This window comes from Pseudonaja textilis, chromosome 8 (assembly GCF_049901715.1).
Source record: "Pseudonaja textilis isolate UNSWEBS1 chromosome 8, rPseTex1.2, whole genome shotgun sequence".
In the NCBI taxonomy this organism is placed as follows: Eukaryota; Metazoa; Chordata; class Lepidosauria; order Squamata; family Elapidae; genus Pseudonaja; species Pseudonaja textilis.
This window is the reverse complement of record NC_141997.1, coordinates 12342492-12361716: the sequence shown is the minus strand read 5'-3', so window position 1 is coordinate 12361716 and position 19225 is coordinate 12342492. Positions and strand designations below refer to the sequence as shown.

General features: G+C 36.3%; 1 protein-coding gene across 3 annotated transcripts in view; it reads left to right on the top strand.

Moving 5' to 3' along the window:
- The window catches only part of SHROOM2 (shroom family member 2), a 115110-nt gene that overhangs the window by 89015 nt on the left and 6870 nt on the right, over nucleotides 1-19225 (top strand). For 2 of the 3 annotated variants that reach the window (XM_087938353.1, XM_087938354.1), the window contains exons 6-8: nucleotides 10317-11060; nucleotides 14290-14841; nucleotides 16900-17086. In XM_087938353.1, coding sequence (XP_087794479.1) covers nucleotides 10317-11060; nucleotides 14290-14841; nucleotides 16900-17086 — 1483 coding nt within the window. Of the gene's footprint in view, nucleotides 1-8548; nucleotides 8627-10316; nucleotides 11061-14289; nucleotides 14842-16899; nucleotides 17087-19225 lie in introns of all 3 variants that reach the window. The other variant, XM_087938355.1, reaches the window with a different exon arrangement.

The window sequence follows — 19225 nt, the reverse complement described above, 5'->3', positions numbered from 1 at the left end:
TGGTGTCCCATGCCATTCCATGGCATTTGCTCAATTTCACTGCTATTTCCATGAGAAAGACAACATAACACACAATATTTGGATTTTTAATACTGTTCTTATCCCAGAATGCTGGCTTAACCTGCTGAGTCAGATCATTCATTTGTCTGGTCATTACATTGTTAGTTCTAATTTCCCCTGTAGCTCTCACAGTGCTGTGGCCAGCTGACTCTCCCATCTGTACCCAGTTTGAAATGTATTGTGCAGTGCAGATTTACACCCTTGAAGAGACCATTGAAAGTTATGAATAAGCAAGTTATAAGTAGCATTAGTAATATGAAGCAGTATTACATTGAATCCAGCTACTGGATTATCTAGTGTATGCCCGTCTGCTCTGCCAGTTCCCAAAGTCTTAAGGCAAGACTTTGGCTATTTATCCATCAAGGGCTGCATTTAGCTTTAATTACAGTAGTTAGTAATGTAGACAGCAGTTCCCAGTGGTGGAGATCTAATGCAGGTAGGATCTCTCCTTTTCTCATTGTCAACTTGATTTTTCTTTATAGCAGGGGAAAAGGTAAGACCGTGCTTTTAGCTGTCACTTGAAATTTGGCTGAAAAGTGAAGGTTTTCCAATCCTGTCTTAGTAAATAGTATCTGAGATTCTCTATTGGAAGTATTGGGATTTGAACATAAACCTATTATGTTGCTGCTGGAAGGGCATTCAGTCTTGCCAGAATGCAGGGCCCTTCTGAATTTGGGAGTTGTTATTTGATTGAAATATCTAGCCATCTTGAATAAAGGTGAGCGACTATCCATCTGATTGCTTTCCAAATCCTTGGCTGTACTTTTACTAGGGAACTGGGTGCAGCACAAATGAGGCAAGCTGGGAAAAACACACATGAAAATCATATATTGAAAACAATCCCCAATGTCCAAGATCTCCCCTTCCTGAGAGCAGTTCAATCAAATGCTATTCCAATGTTTTGGGGACCTGGTGCCACAGGCGCTGCTGTAAATTCTTTTCTTTGAAGGCAGGAAGATAACTCTGGTTCCTGTTAGTGTCCATACTCTCCCAATTCTCACAGCATTCTTCTACATCTCTGGCACTCTTCCCCTCCCAAATACCCCCTTCCTCCTGTTATGGAAGTTACTAGCAAGCTTCAAAGAAAGTGGAGATCGGCACCTGACATTGGGCCCCCCTTTTCAGAGGCATTAGTCCAGGGTAAGAAAAATAGGAAAACATAAATGAGCAGTCAAGTGGGATTAGACATTTGGGGTTTGTTGGTGTATTTCTGGTGGAAGGAACGTAGGTGTTTGGAAGCCCAAATCCATCAACCCATTCGGATTATGAGGCAGGGAAATGTTTCCACGCAGTTAAGTACTGTACTTTGCTCTTGTGTTTGTGAGAGTCCAAAATTTCTTTTACTTCAAAGTGTTGCTTCCCTTCTATAAAAATGGGAATGGGAGGTGGAGGGCGAAGTGGGAAGATGACTTCTGGCTTTAATAGATATTGCAGTGAAAAACGGGATGGATTCTTTTCCAGCTTTTTGGCAGTTCTTAGTTGCACAGTGATTGGGTTTATAATTTTGCTGATAGAAAATGGATCTATGTGTTTAGGGCTTACGTTGCTGGATTATTGAGCGGACTTATGTATTTGGTGGAAGGGTATACTCGGTTGCCCACTTAAAACTCTTTTGGCGGGGCACACATTTTATCAGCTTGCCACTTGTATGCTTCTTGTGCTGCTTAGAAAGTTCTGCAGGCTACCAGACAAGTGTTTTGCAATTGTTGTATTCATTCCATCAACTTTGTGGTTTCTCCAGGGGTAGTTTGGGGATTGCTACAAAGTCCTGACCCAAGGCTACCCCCTCCTCAAATGGCAAGAGATCAGTTTAATTGTCTTGTTGATAATTAATTTAGCATTTGAGGTATAATTCCAGCTCACCTATGTTCTATATCAGTTTTTTTTAGATATAGATACAAGGTTGAAGTATTCCCTGGGGGTTCTCCTGTAGTAATACAGCCTTACAGCCACATTTCTAGCATCTGCTTGGATGACAAAAGTGTCTTAGCATGGGCTCTGCCGCAAACAGCCACTTAAATTTTTCAAACACTATCTGACATTCCATAGTCAACTTCAAAGGTTAACTAGGTTTGGGCTTTCCCTCCCCTTTTGTCTTTAATATGTTCATAATAAGTAGGGCAATTTATGCAAAAAAAGGAATAAATTGCTGGTAAAAGTCCACAAATTACAGGAAGCTCTGAAGTTGCTTCCTTGTGCAAGGGGAGACCCACTCTAGCACTGCATTAACCTTCTCTGAGTCCAATATATATATTGTTTAGATTTTTTTTCAATATACACTTTTGATTTAATACTTAGGAATTATTCAGCTTTCTTCTTCTTTCTTCCTTCTTCTTTTCCCTTTCTTCTGTACACCATCAAATTACTTTCCTCATTTCCTTTTTCCTCAGTCGTCTTTAACTACTTAGTCACTTTCACTCTCAAATTGTACAGTCGCAGCTTTCTATCAAAATGATTCCACTCTCTGTTCAACTATAGTTCTCCATTAAAATTCCAATTGTTCTCTCTAATGTCTCTATTCTGCTCTGCTAATAATCAGTCCAAATCATAGAAATTTTAAGTTTTTATTCACAGTCTCGATCTTTTCTTCTGTGGTGCTCTCTCTCAGCTGTCAAACTGTTCTGTTTCCTCCTCTCCCTTTCGTTCTGCTATCCCCCACCAATTAGCCGCTGTATTCACTCTCTCTGGAGGCTTCCTTTGTCAAAGTCTTTCACAGGGCTCTCTTCTCTCACCTTTCAAAAACTGTCCCAGTCTGACGTTCTTCTTCTGATGTCTTGCGTTGATCCACTTTCCTGCTTCCCGATAGCAGCTGGCTGTCACAGCTTCAGACCCGCCGTAGATGCCGGGTTTCTTTCATGCCAGATTCAAAGAGCTTCCCCTCGTCGCAGTGGGAGGTTGCTTTCCTCCACTCTGCTCCTAGGCTTCCCCTTCTAATTTGTGTGTCTCTTCAAGCTTCACGATGCCTCTGAGAGCTTCCAAGCACGAAAATTCAGATACAGGATTGCAGAGATCGCTCTCCTGCTCCGCTCCACTGTGACCTCACCACCGGAAGTCTCAACATTTGAAGCAGCTTGTGTGTCAATGTTTATAGCTGTGGTTGTACCCAGGTGCTCTCAGAGTATCCTTATTCTCTAAGGAGGAGGAAGGGCACCATCCGTGGGCATTGTGGCTGTGGGACACAGCCAGGTCAAGTTCCATCTCCTCAGCTAACATGTACCACTGGTGTAGAGTGCAGGGGGGGGGCTCCCCATGAGATGCAGGTGTTGTACACATTGTTATTAAGCTCATCTTGTATCAGGATGTCTTCAGGCCAGTCAACTAGCGAGCATGCTAATTCACAGTGTTCTTGATTGTAGGCAGGTACTGCTCTCTGGCCCTGGTTGATGGCTTTTATGTGGTGTGCACCTTCCACTATGTCAGCAGGTCTTCCATAGGACCATCATGAATCGGTTGAAGTTCTGGAGCATCACCATTGTATAGGGAGACCATCCACTCTGCTGCAATGCCTTCTAGGGCCATGGTTATGCGTCTGATCTGGACCACATCAGTGGCCAGATCTGACCCATACTCTTGCATGAAATTCCACACCTGGGCAAAGAAGAACCCCAGTTCCTTTGGGTCCCCACCCATTCAAGCTGAGAGCTGGTGGTCTCAGTGCTCCCTGCCTCGGAGGGCAGCCCACAGTAGTTTAGGAGGCTGCACCACTGGCAGGGTTGCATTGCCTGGGCTGGTGCTGGTCCAGGGAGAACATTGGCTCCACTGCCGTGACATCCTGAGCAGCCACCCCATCCCCTGCTTGGTCTGGGATGGCCAGGGGTGGCTATCTGAGTGAGGACCTCTTGGGCTCAGTGGTTCCCAAACACATTCAGTCTCTGGGCTTGATCCACCATGTCCTCCTGGGCTTCTGGTTCCCCTCAGAGGTCTCCCTTGTCCCAGCTGGTGCGCTGGTCTCATTGCCTGTCTCTGCAGATTCCTCTCCTGAATGTCATGCCTGAAACCCTGTCCTCCCACTCTTCCTCCTTTATTCCCAGGGTAAGCAACCACCTGGGTTTCAGAGTTTCCTTGCCGATGCTCCCATCTCCCAGGTGTTCAGCTCTCTCCTTGGGATGATGAGATTTTGTTGGGGCACTCCCACAGGCTCCAGTTTCCTCCAAGTCACTTTCGTGGCTTGTCATCTTTTGCTCAGTCCCCTCAGTAGACATTTGTCTCCAGGTTGAACATTATAGCATCTGACAATTGCATTGCATATTTTCACATTTAAATAATATCAAACTAGTATTAAATATATTTCTGCGGTGCAGGAATGTGGAGGGAGAAAAATGTACATGTGCCTATCAGAACAATGACTGGTATTGCATGGATCAAAAATGTAAACTAACTATAGGATTGTGTGAAAGTATTTGAAAATTTGAAAATCTTGAGTTTGTTTAATGAACATTAAAATAAATCTACCTTAAAATTTTATAGTATACTGCAAAAGCAGAAGAGGTAGAAAACTGTTTAAATAGATTTTTTAAATCCCAACTTTATTTCATCTAACAGAATTTGGCAGTTTAGATTATTTCTTGGTTTATTCCCCTGTTCACTTCATTAGTCTTTATTTTTATAAGATAGTGTATTTAATAGCAACTTGTTCATTTTTCTGCTTTTCCTTGTCTACATTTTAAATCCTAATTCAGCAGCTGACTATTGATTATATAATTTCTTCTGTGTTTTACGTTTTTAAAATGATATTAAAGTTTGTCATATTCTGTCAGTACTGTTGAATATTTGGTCTCCAGAAAGGAGAAGATACAAGCAAATATTTTGGATCTGTTTATTGAGCTCTGAATGTAATTATTTTAAAGTTGATTACCTTCTCTTTTGTTCTGAATGAATTGAAGAACAATCCTATCACATTTGCCCACACAAGAATATGATAGTTATAGTCTGCATAATCCATACATCTGTTCCCACTTAGCTGGAAGTAGACTTCAAAGCAAATATGCTGTCCAGCAAAAAAAAAAGTGGGGGGGGGCTATTTGTATTGACTTTTGTATTACTATTGTCCTGGGAGCAGCTATACAAGTTTTTGGGGCTCTTGGCAATGTCCTTTCCAGCTAACTTCCCGGGCTCCTACCTCTTTAAATATTTATTTTTATTTAAACTCAATTTTTAAGAATTCCTTGACAATGCACTTTTCTGTGATCCATAGATTTATATTTTGGACTAAATATAAGAATTAACAAAAGTGTGATAACAGCAAACATGTATAAACTCAAAAAGTACCATTTTCCCTTGGGAAAAAATATTGAATCCCATGCAAGCTTTGATTATAAACCAACTTTCGAGACCTATAGTGGGAACCAAATGTTAAACTGAGTTGAGAGGTGCCAAATATCCAAGAAGTTCCCAAAACATTAAAAAGACATGCTATTGGACACTGATGAACTAGTCAGAGGGCAGGAAAACAGGGCAAAGTGTAATATTTGCCTGGGAATACTCAAATCTAGCTTTACTTTCACTATAGCCACTTAACTTTATTAAAAGAACCTATCACTATATTCATGAACTTGCTTAGGGAAAAACTCATTGAAGTTGCTTCAGTGTAGGCAAGACAGAACTCATGTATGTTATATACAGATCTGCCTCTTGTGAAATATGGGCATCAAACTCTAAATATGGGTCTTTTCAAGGGTTTTTTTATCATCTTTTTTGAATAAATGGAAATTTGGACAGTGTGTTCCCAGTCTTGAAATTGGGTATTGATTGCTCATTTTTTAAAATCATAGTTTCATCTGGGCCTTGCCAGCTTCAACTTCTGTGCAAAGATCATAAAAGCCACATTCTTATCTTGCAGTCTATACTGCTAATTTTGTTAATGAGCATAAAATAAAAGATTGGGAGATCTGGTTTTGTAGTAAGCCCTTTCATTTATTTTATAGGGATCATTAAATTGCTTCAATGTATGTTCTGCGCTCTAAGAAAATAAGTGAAATAACTGTTGGAATGTAAGACAGCTTAGATATATAGCTATACTGCCAAAAATTTTTTGATTAAGCATAGACATATGCCATGACTCGCCTATCATAGATTGAGATTTTAAAATGCCAAATGATTTTTCAACTTATACAAAGTTTGTAGGCATAAGTTTTCCAGAATGGGTGTGTTTATTTGTTAATTAAAATTCATTATTTTTAGGAGCTAGATTGTGACTGTGTGTCTGTGTCTGTGTTTGTGCTGTTTGTGAGAGGAAAATGACCTAAGTCACATTGAATTACATTTCTAAACTGTGTTTGTAAATCCTTCACAGTGAACTTGTTGAAAGTTAATATTGCTGTAACACTTTACAGGTTTTGCCTCTGGGTGCTTCTGGTGCTTGAAGCTTTCTTTTGTCGTTTTTGAACAGTAAGCTGTCTTTTTGGGGTAATATGATCAGCATGTGTTGCATGAAAAATCACCATTTGTAATGTTCATAAGCTCCTTGTTGAATGGAGAGTCTATTTTTTATAACCCTGTCTGTACTAATAATTGGCATTGTTAAATACTTTTAAAAAGATTCCTGTTGCTACGTCTCCTGAACAGTATCTCTTGAAATGAAGCAAAAATTTGAACCTCAGCATGATTGTATGCATTTTGCTGATTTGATAATTGCAGTAGAAATTGAAAGATGTTTTGAAAGATAGTATTGAAGATTATGGGCGTTCAAGCTTATCATGATGTCTTTTGAACAGTTGCCCTATTGATCCTTCTCAGATTTGTATGCCAAGATGCAGAACGTGGTGGTTTTTTTCAGTATTACACTATCTCTCCAATTTGTAATTTTAATTTTCTTTTTCATCCCTCCACATTTTTGAAGTATTCTTCCTTGCATCATATATTTATTTTTGAGTTTGATTCTATGTGATCTTTTTTTTCCATACTGGTCATTCATATTTGTATTTGGTCCATTCTCATGCCAATTCATTTTTTACTTTTTTTCCTGTTTTACCACATTTACTTCTTAAACACTCTATTCCCATTACATTCAATTTACAATTATGTTTGCATTAACATAGCAAACTCTTGGTTCCTTATTTTAAAAAAAAAGCCTTGCAAGATAGCTTTCTACATAGTCATTTGGTCTCTTTAAAGAAACATTCATTCCTTGTGATAAACTAACCATTATCTTTCTCCCAACATTGATATTTTAAAGTTTCTTCATCATTTCAGTGACGACCAGGGACACAATTTAGCCCTTCCTTTTTAGACATAACTTGACATTATTCCCTCCTTTATGAAACACCTAATGTCTAATGTCAATACAAGCATTGTTTTTGCCTCTATCCATAAATATAGTAAGAACCAAGAAGACTTCACCCATTGTTAAAATACTCCTGTTATTGTTGACCCATTTGTTACATATTCATTCTCATGCATTTGTTATTGTCCTTTATAGTCCTTGTTTAACAACTGCCTTATTTAATGAAAAGTAAACTTTATAACTTATGTTTGCATTTATGATCTTAGAGGTTTGTAAAAGAAAACTGAAATAAGATCATAAGCACATCATAGTTTTACTTAACCATTGTGGTTGTTAAATAAGAACTACCTATATATCTTTTATGCATTCAACAATCAAATTTAAACTCCATATTTGCACAAAATGTTCCTCAGATCATTCACTCAAATCTGTTTGAACAGTCATATGCATTTTATATCAGCAAATCTACAATCAACTGTTTTTATTTTAAACTGTCTTCCTGGGAAAAAAGTCACAACATACTTCCCAAATTGTGTTGCTTATCATCCTTCCTAGCCTTTTGATTGAAATCTGTAGAGGCTTCTGAAATGCATTTAAACAACTGATTCCTCAATAATCCTGCTTTTATTTTGCTATCTTTCCTTTTGTGGCATTCTTGTGATCAACAAAAATGCATTGTTCACAACATGCTAAACAAGTTACATATGCACTCCATAAACAAACCACAATCACAATTCAACGTTTATAACTGTTGTTGTTGCTCTTGGTGCCTTATTTTCACATGTCAATGTTTCTAACTCTATTAGGATAAATACAGTGGTACTTCGGGTCGTGAATGCTTCTGTTCGCAACCAAATCCGGTGATGACCAGAATTTTTGGCAAAGTTTTGTTTCTGGTCACGAACACTTCTTCGGGTAGTGACCAAACACAGCTACTGCAATTTTCCCTGCCGCAGCTGTTTCCCCTTCGGTGCCATTTTTTTTGTCTGCACATGCGCAGATGGTCGTGCTTCAAATAGGTTGTGACCATAGTCCCGGAACAGATTACGATTGCGACCCAAGGTTCTACTGTATCTAAATAATTTTTATGTAGCTGGCAAGAAACAATGGCTTTATAGAATATTTCAAAAAGATAAGTAAACTCCATAGACCTAGTTTTTTAACCTCCGTCTTTACTAACTTTAGAAAATGTCTAATTTATTGCTCTTGTTTGGTAAGTAGCTCTGCTACAAGTAGATTCCTAAGTGTCCTGCTTCTCTGTTTCAGCTTCTTTCCTAAACTTACAGTATCTCTCCAGCCTCCTCTAATTAATGAGCAAAGCTGTCTTCTTTCTGAGACTCAGAGGTATTTCTACTTGGGGTTAATTCTTACAACATACTTTGATCATCTAATATATGTATTCAGATCATCAACATTCTATTTAATATTCCAAAGTATGCATATGCATTTTGCCTTCCCTTCACATACACAAATAGGAATTCAAACTTAACCATATTTCCACAATGGGAATTGTGTCTTCAGGAAAGCAACTAAAGCAACATTCCTTATTATTCTTTATTTTATTTTGGAAAAATTAACCATTTTACCTCATTTTAATGTAAAAGAAAGACCTGGCTGGTTCAGTGTAAAGGGGGGAACAAAGCAACATACAAAGCTGCTTTCAATTAAATGAAACATGCATATTTCAGTATCTTAGATATGGTCCTCTAAAAGCTCTTAACTGCCATCACTATTGTTTTTTTAAGTAATTAATAATGTTTATATCCTTTCCAAACTTAAGTAAAAAATAATAGTTTAAAAGAAAGAAGTGAAACCCTTCTATTGTTATATGAAATATTTCATGGATTATTATAGGAAAACCATTTAAATTTCAAACATTATTTAACAGTTACTTTTATCTCACATTCATTCTTTCATGTGTTTCTTTTTTGCTATTTAATTTATTGTGTACTTAGGGAAATGTTAAAAATGGATACATTATCTTTTATAATTTCTTTAAATTTTGCATCTGAACCAATTTAGCTCATAGATTTGAAAAACTAAAGTGTAATTCCAGAAATGCATCCTATTTTGTATTAAAGTAAAATTTCCAGTACCCTGTCATCTATATATTGAAGGAGACTTTTTATGGAAGAATCCTTGAGATATAAATCTATCTTGATTTATAATGTCTGCACATAATGATTTTTTTTCATTATTGAATAATCTGATCGTCAAAATTGTATAATATATTAATTCTGTACTGAGTATACTAAGAATTTCAGAGGTAAAAGATAATAGCTTATGATTGCAAATACAGTATGTTCGAAAACTACTAACTCTGCAGATGCGAGGAAAATGGCCAAATAGACTAATTAATAATCCATGATATGTAGGTACTTTTTTATGCTAGCAAGTAAGTAAACCCACTTCTAATAGGCTGCCTCTTGCAAATTGGATGCTTAAATTTGCTTTTTAAAAATTGTATTCCCATTGTATCAGGGATTTTAAAAGAAGAAAAATCCTTCTGTTAGTATCAATGTACTTTTGCAATCATTGTTCACTTTTGAGCGTGGGGATATTCCAATATTTTATAAAATATTTTCATTTCTTCTCTCCTACATGCTCTTCTTTTTATTATATTTATATAAGTATTTTTTTCTAATTTAAATTTTAACTGATTTTTAATACAGTTTATTGCAGGGTTTTAAAGGAGGAGGAAAAATGAATGTCTTATTTGAATATAGATCTAGAAATTATTTAATGAGATAAAGTATGCTGTGCATAATTTTGTTCAAGTGGCTTCATTTAGTTCACATGAAAAGGAAATAACAATTCTCTGTGTGTGAAGTAACTGAAGTATCATGTCACAAAATGTGATTCTCAATAATCTTAATCTTTGACAACAGTTTTTGAAAGCCAATTTTTTTACAAAAGCATTGTTTTATTATAGAATACTGTAAGCTTAGATATAATTGAATAATAGAAATATATTTTTTAACTGTACCCTGCATACTGATGCTCAAATAATTCTCCCATCCCTTACTTTTTCCAGATCATCTGATAAAGAGTACTCAGAAGATTTTCTGAGAGAACTCACAGCTCAGGAGGACTACAGTTCAGGAAACAAGTGGAAAGTATCTGCAAGGTCCTTTCATGCAGAATCCGCCACAATTACATCACAGCAGAGCCGAGGCAGATCTGGGACATTGCCCAGTGATTACAGATACTCACAGGAAAATCTAAATGAGAAAAGCAAAGATTATGGTGCTTTGCCTCTTATGATTTCTGGACTACAAATATCAGATAAGAACCAGCACTGTTTAACACATATCAAAGCAGAAGAAAATCTACAGGGGAATTCTATACTGCTGAATAAGAAACATGGCTCTTTTCCTCAGAGGCCACCCGCACCCAAACAAGATAAGAAACACAGGCGACAGGATAGTTTTTCAGCTTCACTTGCTTCAGAATCTTTACTGACTGTACCCAACAGATCAGATCAGTCTTCCCCTGCTGCTACCAATATAGCTATAGGCACATCATCACCTTCTCAGGTTCCCTCAAAAAATTCTGGAAAATTTATAAGTGCAGAGTCTGGGCAGTTGGCATCAACAGAAAATGTTTTTCAGCATTTAGAAGAAAAAAGACATCTCAAATCTGAACCTCCCCTTCCTTCAGCTTATCGTTACCATCTAAAAGCTAGAATGGAAGCATCAAGATCCCCTTCACCACAATTTGCTCCACCAAAGCTGACTGATAAGCCACCTGTGCCTGCTCAGGATGAAAATTCCGCAAGGTAAGCCTCCTTACACAAACTGTTAAACATTTGTCACATTTTTTATTGTTGGATTGGTTCACCAATTTAATATTAGGTTTCCAGGCACTATCACTACATGGTTTTAGCAGTTTAAATGTTAAGTTTTCTAGAGAGTTTTAGAACCGTATTATTTTAACTCAATAGAAATTATATACAATTTATTTCAGCTTTTAAACTGAGTTCAGTGCAACATGCTTAACATACGAGTGAATCTCATTAACAAGTCTTGAAAATAAGGATAGACATCCAGTGATTTTAAGACTAATTAAAGAATAAGAAAGCACAAGATATGAGCATATGCTGTGATTGCATGTTCCACTATTATCCTAAAACTTATTTTCCAAGGACTATTTTGTGTATAATACATATGGCCATGTTAATAAAATCCAAAGAAAACAGAATGCATGTATCCAGTCTTATATATACTATTACAGGGGTGTCAAACTCAAGGCGTCACAGTGGTGTCATGTGAGATATCAGGACTTTTTTCCCTTTTGCTAAACTGGGCATGGGTGTGGCCAGCATGTGACGCATCTGGCCCATGGGCCAGGAGTTTGACAGCCCTGTACTGTTCTGACTTAGGCTTCACCAAATAATGAAACAGACTCATTATCCTGACAAAACCCCTTTTTATTTGACTAATGTGAATTCCTATCATTCACATCCAGCAAAGTCCTGGCAAACAGTCTTTCAAGGGTGAATTGCAGCCACAGACCTTATCAGGCTTGGAGAGTTGCCAGGCTGATAGCTTCCAAGCACAATGCTGTACAAGGAAATACTTGGCAAGGAGTCTCTGGGAGTCAAGAACTTAGATCTTCACACTAATTAAATGGACTAATTAAATGGACCACTCCCTTTTCGCTGCTATTTATTCCCTGCGGGAGGGGCCATTCACCATCCACCTGTGCCTTTACTCCCGAGTCGCCCCTTGATCCTTAACTGTTCCCTCTCCAGATAGCTCTGTGCATGCACACATCAGGAATAGGCACCAGCTGTTCTTCTGCCCCACTGCCCTCCGATCCAAAGGCAGCTTTTAACTATCAGATGGCCCTGGCCCCATCTCTGCCTCTGATGCAGGGCATTCATCAGAGCCTTCCCAAAAGTCCAGGACTGGCCCATGTTCCTCCCAAACCTCCTCACTGTCTGAGTCTGTTGCCAGCTCTGCTGGCAGCTGGCAGGCCACAATATGGACTATTTGGATGTTTTCAAACCAGAAGTTCATACCTTTCTCACTATGGAAATCTGAAAGTTAGTTTTATGAATGGTTGAAAATTGATATAAATGTTGCCAGAATAATTAGCAAAACAATGTTAATTTCTAGATCTAACTTCTCTAAGTGAACAACTGTATTTGTTTGATAGAAGATGAGGGTGACTCCAGGGAACCCTATATTACAATGACAGTTCTTTGGACTTAGTTTTATTGCCAGCAAAACAGGACTTCCTAAAATGAAACAAAGATGGCCTTAGACAGTTTCTAAACATTTCTGTTCCCTTGGTAGGGTGATGAGCATTAAAAAAAGCATATAATACAACAATTTATTTCCCATTATAGCTAACAATAAATAATATTTAACATCAAAACAAATAAAACAACTGCCAAGAAAATCAGCTTTTCACTGGTACAAGTTAGCAGGATTTTATATAAAGGTATAGAGCTCCTGATTTGTTGCCCTTCAAAAACGTGCACACTGAATTTTAATTTGTGAACAATACAAATGGACCATATTCACATTTTGTAAAGCCAATAAAAAAAAATAGATGTATCTGGGAAGATCCAAGTCAAAATCCCCAATACACTCACTGCAGCTGCCCTGGCACCCCGGGAGTTATGCAATCACAATCTGTGCACGTGGCAACTGGCTTGCATTTACAATAGTTGTAGTATCCTATGGTCACAAGATCACCATTTGTGACCTTTCCGGAGGGCTTTCCACAAGTAAGTCAATGGGGAGGGTGACAAGGAATGTGGCAAGTTGCTCCTGCTCCTTCCTTTTTTTTTTTCCTGAGGAGCTTGAACTCAACAGTACGAAATCCCAGGGACTTTGTACTACATAGTTTGCACATGCCTACAATAGCCCCTGCCTGTACTCCACAGTGAAGGCATAGCTGGCCATGTTTATGGTAGGCTGCAGCAATCGCTCCGCTTTGCCCACGCATGCTAATTAACGGTGTGTCCTCCTGCACTCATAGCAGCCATCTTTCCATCTGGCCATGTTCCTGCTGCACCTTGGCAGCCACTCCTTGCCTTTCCAGACCCTGTAGCACTTACCCATCTGTTGGCCTGTTTGCAAGATGACAAAAACTTGCAACTTCCTGCCAGTTTCCTCATTGACTTTGCTTGTAGATGCTGTCAAGAAGTCATAAATCACAATCATGTGAGGTCTCTGCTTAATGACCTGATCTTTGCTTAACAACAACAGTGGGGGCTGCCTGGATTGCCTTTGCTAAACAATGGAATCACATGATATCATTCTTTATGACTGTATCACTTAGTGATAGAAATTCTAGTCCCAATTATGGGCTTTAAGTAAGGACTATGTGTAATAAATGCCTTAAGTGAAGTAATCTTCATTAGTCATAGTTACAGATTTATCAGATGTTATGTTTCATATGCCAATTCAAGTTTCATACTGATTTATAAATTGCTGTTCAATTTTTTCACCTATACATAATGAACATAGCTTAAATTTTAGAAAACATTGTTATAAACCAGAGGTCTCGAAACTTGGCAGCTTTAAACTTGTGGACTTCAACTCCCAGAATTCTGGGAGTTGAAGTCCACATGTCTTAAAGTTGGCAAGCTTGGGGACCCCTGTTATAAACAATGAGAACCTTGTTTAGATTACAATAGTAATTTGCACGTTATTGGAAAGAATTGTCATTGAACAAAGTAGATGTTTCTTCATATCAGTATACTGTATGTAGGATCAGTCAGCACATTTAGGCTTAATATTTTTGTTCATCTTTTTTAAAAGGAGAAAGCATATTAGATATCTTTGAAATTTTATTCAAGTCCACTTCTTTGTACATTTTATAACTTTAGTAACAATGGCTGGTGCTCAGTTAAATAGGGATATTTAAAATATAATGGAAATGTGAAAGATAAAATGTGATGTTACCCATTCATAAATAGGCTATTAATCTGTATCGTTCAACTAGTGTTTATATAATATATGTAATGTGCTTTTTTACAATTTTTTCTAAAGAATTGAAAGAGTGATGGATAACAATACAACCGTAAAAATGGTTCCAATCAAGATTGTACATTCTGAGAGCCATTCAGAGAAGACAAGCAGACAGAATCTTGGGACCACAATAGAGCCTCCTACTTTACCAAGTGGCTTAGAAAAAGACCAAATCAAGACACTTAGCACTTCTGAACAGTCCTATTCACGTTTTTGTGCTTATACGAGACAAGATGTGGAAACTGAGCTTGAGAACAAATCAAACCTGTCGTCTTTGCAACCTATTGAAAGCTTTGGGAAGAACATAAAAGAGAATGACATATCCACCCATGCAGTTAACTATGTGAGAGCCAAAGAAAAGACAATTGAGGACTGGAAATCAGAAGAATTAGCTAGAGAAATAGTAGATAAAGATAAATCATTAGCAGAAATTTTAGACCCAAATGTGAAAATAAAAACCACAATGGATTTAATGGAGGGAATCTTTCCCAAAGATGAACATCTCTTAGAAGAAGCACAGCATCGCAGAAAATTTATTTTAAAGATTTCAGCACCCAAAACTGAAGAGGAAAAGTAAGTACACATTTTTCCAATACAAATTAATTTATCTTTTTATCTTTTTTTAATCTTATATGTTCACACACTCTATTTTAAGTTTTGTTCTATTAAAATACAAGTTATATTATCAAAATAAACATAGCAAACATAACTACTGTAACTTTCTTCCAGTGCACACCCAGTTTTGGTTGGGATTTAGATTCTAACTTGTTTTGAAAAATACCAGCTTCACAAATACACTAGAGTTGAATCCCCATTATTCCTAGTGGTTTATTAAAAACTTATAAATACTTAATGATTGTGGAGGTTTCATTTCACTATTATATATACTTGTTGTTGACAGATTTACTGTGCCTTGCTGGATAAGAATTGTTTTCATTACTTGCTGTGTTTTATTATAAATGTTATCATTCAAAGCAAATAAGAGTTACTTCACGGAACAGTAATTTTGTACTATAATTAATTACAAGTTACCAGCAACACCGATATCTACATTTCTGAGCAATCTGAGAAAGGCAGTAGGTCTTACAAGCTCAAATTAAGAGTGGGTAAATTGGATTAGCACTAATACAGTGTGTTGATGAGTGTTGGATATGGCAGGCTGACTCAGATCAGTGAATGACTTTGGGTGAGCCACTGTTTTAGACCAACTTACCTTTCAAACCTGTTGCAGGGTAGAATGAGAGAGAACTTCCATATATGTAATCTTGAGTTGTCAGAAGAAAAAGCTCCGTATAATTGCAATAAATAAAATAAAAAACAATGCATCCTAGTAAATATTCTAATAAATTATAGTCTGATTCACCATAAATAAGGGTTACTTAGCCTTATGACAACATTTTCTCATACAGTAACAGAGGAGTTCTTAAATCTTTCAATAACTGTTTGTTTGTAAAACTTAGTAAACATTCAAAAAGTATATAAAATATTTTATATATACTATTGAGCTTTGCCAAAAATATCAATTTGGATATTTCTCTAGATTTTTGGAGGATAATCATGAGAAATTGCAAACATCTAACTGAAAATTAATGGGAGATAGAAAATGAAAATATAATATTCTCATAAACACACACACACACACACACACACAAATGGAGTCTTATTTCCAAGCAAGTGATTGTTTGGTTGTTCATGCCAAAAAGAGAGACAAAGAGCTATTTATATGTTAGATATTCAAATTTTGTTCCTCTTAATAGAGTGTCTATTATGTTGAGGAATGAAACAATGTTGATTACTTTTTTGCAGTGATATATGATAGAAAATGTTAAATTTTGTGAAGGCCTTTCTCAGACTGATTCACTATCATTGGCACCCACCATGCAATATATGGGTTTCAGTATTATAGTCCATGGCTTGTCTTTTTGTACTCTATGTATGTGATTATGTGTGCATTGACCTCTAAAAGAAGCAGGGTTTAGGTTGAATAACATGAACACCATCTTGCCAGTTTTGACCCACGGTAGACATCATTGGTTCTTTACTGTTTATTTGGAGGAAAAATAAACCTTCTTTAATTGAATTATTTTCCAAAATAATTGATCCTAAATGTACAATATATTTCCTGTCAGTAAACTGATTTGAGTCTTAATTTTTCTAGTGTTAAGAGAAAGCTGTTTTTAGCAATAGGTTCTTTTAAGCATTAGAACTGCAGATAATGAAACCCAAGAACCTATATATTTACTAAATGTGTGCTTATGGAATGAGATAATCAAGGCTAATGAAAGCCACAAACAGATTTAAATATTACCTTTCTTCCATTGACCATGTAATCAAGGATAGGGCATAGAAATCTAAATATGGTCAGAGAACATCAATTAGAAGCAAAATAGAAATCAGCACTTTAGGCCATAATTTTGAGACATTCCTTTAATTTCCTGTCTCTAGCTAGATTCTTAAGAGTGATAAAATAATATGGTTATTTTATCCATTGTTTCTGTGGGTATCTTTCTCTTAACCCTACAATCTATGTACTGCAAATAGTATTTCCACGTAATTATTATCTTGCTTTCAGTGCATAAACATTTCAAGAAGTCTGTTGAAAACTAGTATTTTTTTTAAATCTTTGCTTAGGAAAGAGGAGCTGCCTCTGTCTTTGGCCATTCCCTTAACAACTAATTCCACTTACTATAGCACCTCTGCGCCCAAGGCAGAACTTCTGATCAAGATGAAGGATATGCAGCAGCAGCAGCAGCAGCAGCAACAGCAAAGTGAGGAGGATTCTGAAAACGAGTTAGACCACAATTTGTCTGAGAAGAAGGTAAGTTTGTCGTGAAATTTTGGTTTCAGTATTACTTATTATTGAAAGCCATGGTCTTGAGCTATCTAGTGGTTCTGTCTCATTGCCAGTTCAGCTGAAAATAAAATGCGATCACACCAAAAATTATGAGGAAGCAACAGTTTGTAGTATCCAGTATTCACAAAGTAAAAGAGAGAAGCTCCTATTGAAATGAACAAAAGAGCAAAGTGACAGCATTAGTGCCTCTTCAGCATACATAATTTCCTATGTGTAAAGAAAATAACATTTTCAAAAAATAAAAAAGTGATTGTGCATCACTGAATTACATTAACTTTTAGAATTAAAAATATAACATATAAACATAACTGAGAAAAAAATATTCAGTTCAACAGCATTTATTTCCTAGTGGACCTGTTGAGAATATGTTACTTATGAAGTACTTTCATCCATTTGAATCAGCACAATAATTTAGATTAAACTCTGATGTTTTGCTCAAGGATTACTGTTGAGTTCAACTGGTTGATGGACATAAAAAATGAACCTTCTTGGTGACCTTAACTCTAAGCCTATCATTTCAGAACTTCTAAAAGAAAATTCAGCCCTCCTGTTTAAGAACCATATTAATCTTTTCAATTTTTTACTTAATTTGAAGTTAATGACAACTTCTAAATGAAAGTCCTTTAAATTATTGTTGATTTTTATCTTGGCTCTAAATAGGATTGTTTACAGTTGTTTACTTCTGATATTTACTTTATCATTAGGTTAAGATTTTTATTTATTTATCAAACTTCTATACCACCCTTCTTGACTAAATGATTTTGGGCAGTTTACAAATAAAATAATATATAATCCACTTCAAGAGAGGTTTTATGTATAGCTTTAGAGGCAGGACAAAAATATTTATGGCCAAAGTTAAGAAGTGAGAATTTCAGGATATCTGAAGGACAACTTAACAGATAACAGAATAACAGTTGAAAGGGACCTTGGAGGTCCTCTAGTCCAACCTCCTGCTCAAGCAGGAGACCCTGTACCAATATCATTCCAAACAAATAGCCATCCAATATCTTCTTAAAAACTTCCAGTGATGGACTTCCCACAACTTAGATTGGCACTTAGTTCCATATTCTTTAGTATTTGATTATTGAACTTAGTTATGCAACACATTGACAGTAGCCAGAGCAAAGGAATTTTTTTCTATATATAATCAAGATAAAGTTGTCCACAATACTCTTAACAGTATAATCAAAATATATTGTAATAATCAAAATATATTGTAATAATTAATATCCCTGCTGGACTATAATGTGTAATACACCTGTATAAAATATATCCAGCTAAGCGTTAGAATCTTGGGTTTTAAAAATTCTTTGAGCTTGGTTTTTTATTTGCAGACAATTCCATATCCACCTAGATAATATCTGCTCCTTATATAACTTCTCATAATTCTCTTCACATGTACATAAATCAGGAAAAGATTTAAATAAAAACAGGAGTTGTTATCTTAAAAATTATTTTTTTGTAAAATAAATCTTCCCCAAATTAAAAAAAAATGTGATTCTTCTCAAATTTCATCTGTTAATATTTCCTATCTTTCAATAAAGAGGAAGTACAATTTTGCACATTTTCTATAATTGTCTGAGATGCTGTAAAGACAAGTGCAGGTGTGTGGGAGTTGCTTTTGATTAGATGGTGTCTCATGACTCAGATTTAAATGTCGCACCCATATGATTGTGTAATTTAAATGGAAAATGTAGCCAGGTGGGATTTTCATGTGGAAAAATTCCCTGCCCTAGGAAGCCGCGCCTGTGTTTGTCAAGCCTAGAATTATTATATCATTAGCTCTTTAAAACTAAAAATACTGGTTCACGATATAGCTATGTCCAGGAATAAAGTCATGAACCAGGCCATAGCTGAAAAAGGTTTTGCACTATCTCAACCTCAACCACACTAAAGGTTATTTCATTTTTTTCAATTTCTGTGTGCAATGAAAAAAAAAGCTGGAAACAAAAAAGATGTTTTCTAAAAAGAGCCAAAGGCATTGGGATTTTTATTATTGTGAAATTCTCTTTTCATAGGACATAAAATTAACTATCCTTGATTCTTCTACTTTTAAGGAGTTGTTTTTTCAGTTGGACATCACAATTCTCTTCCTTCAACCCA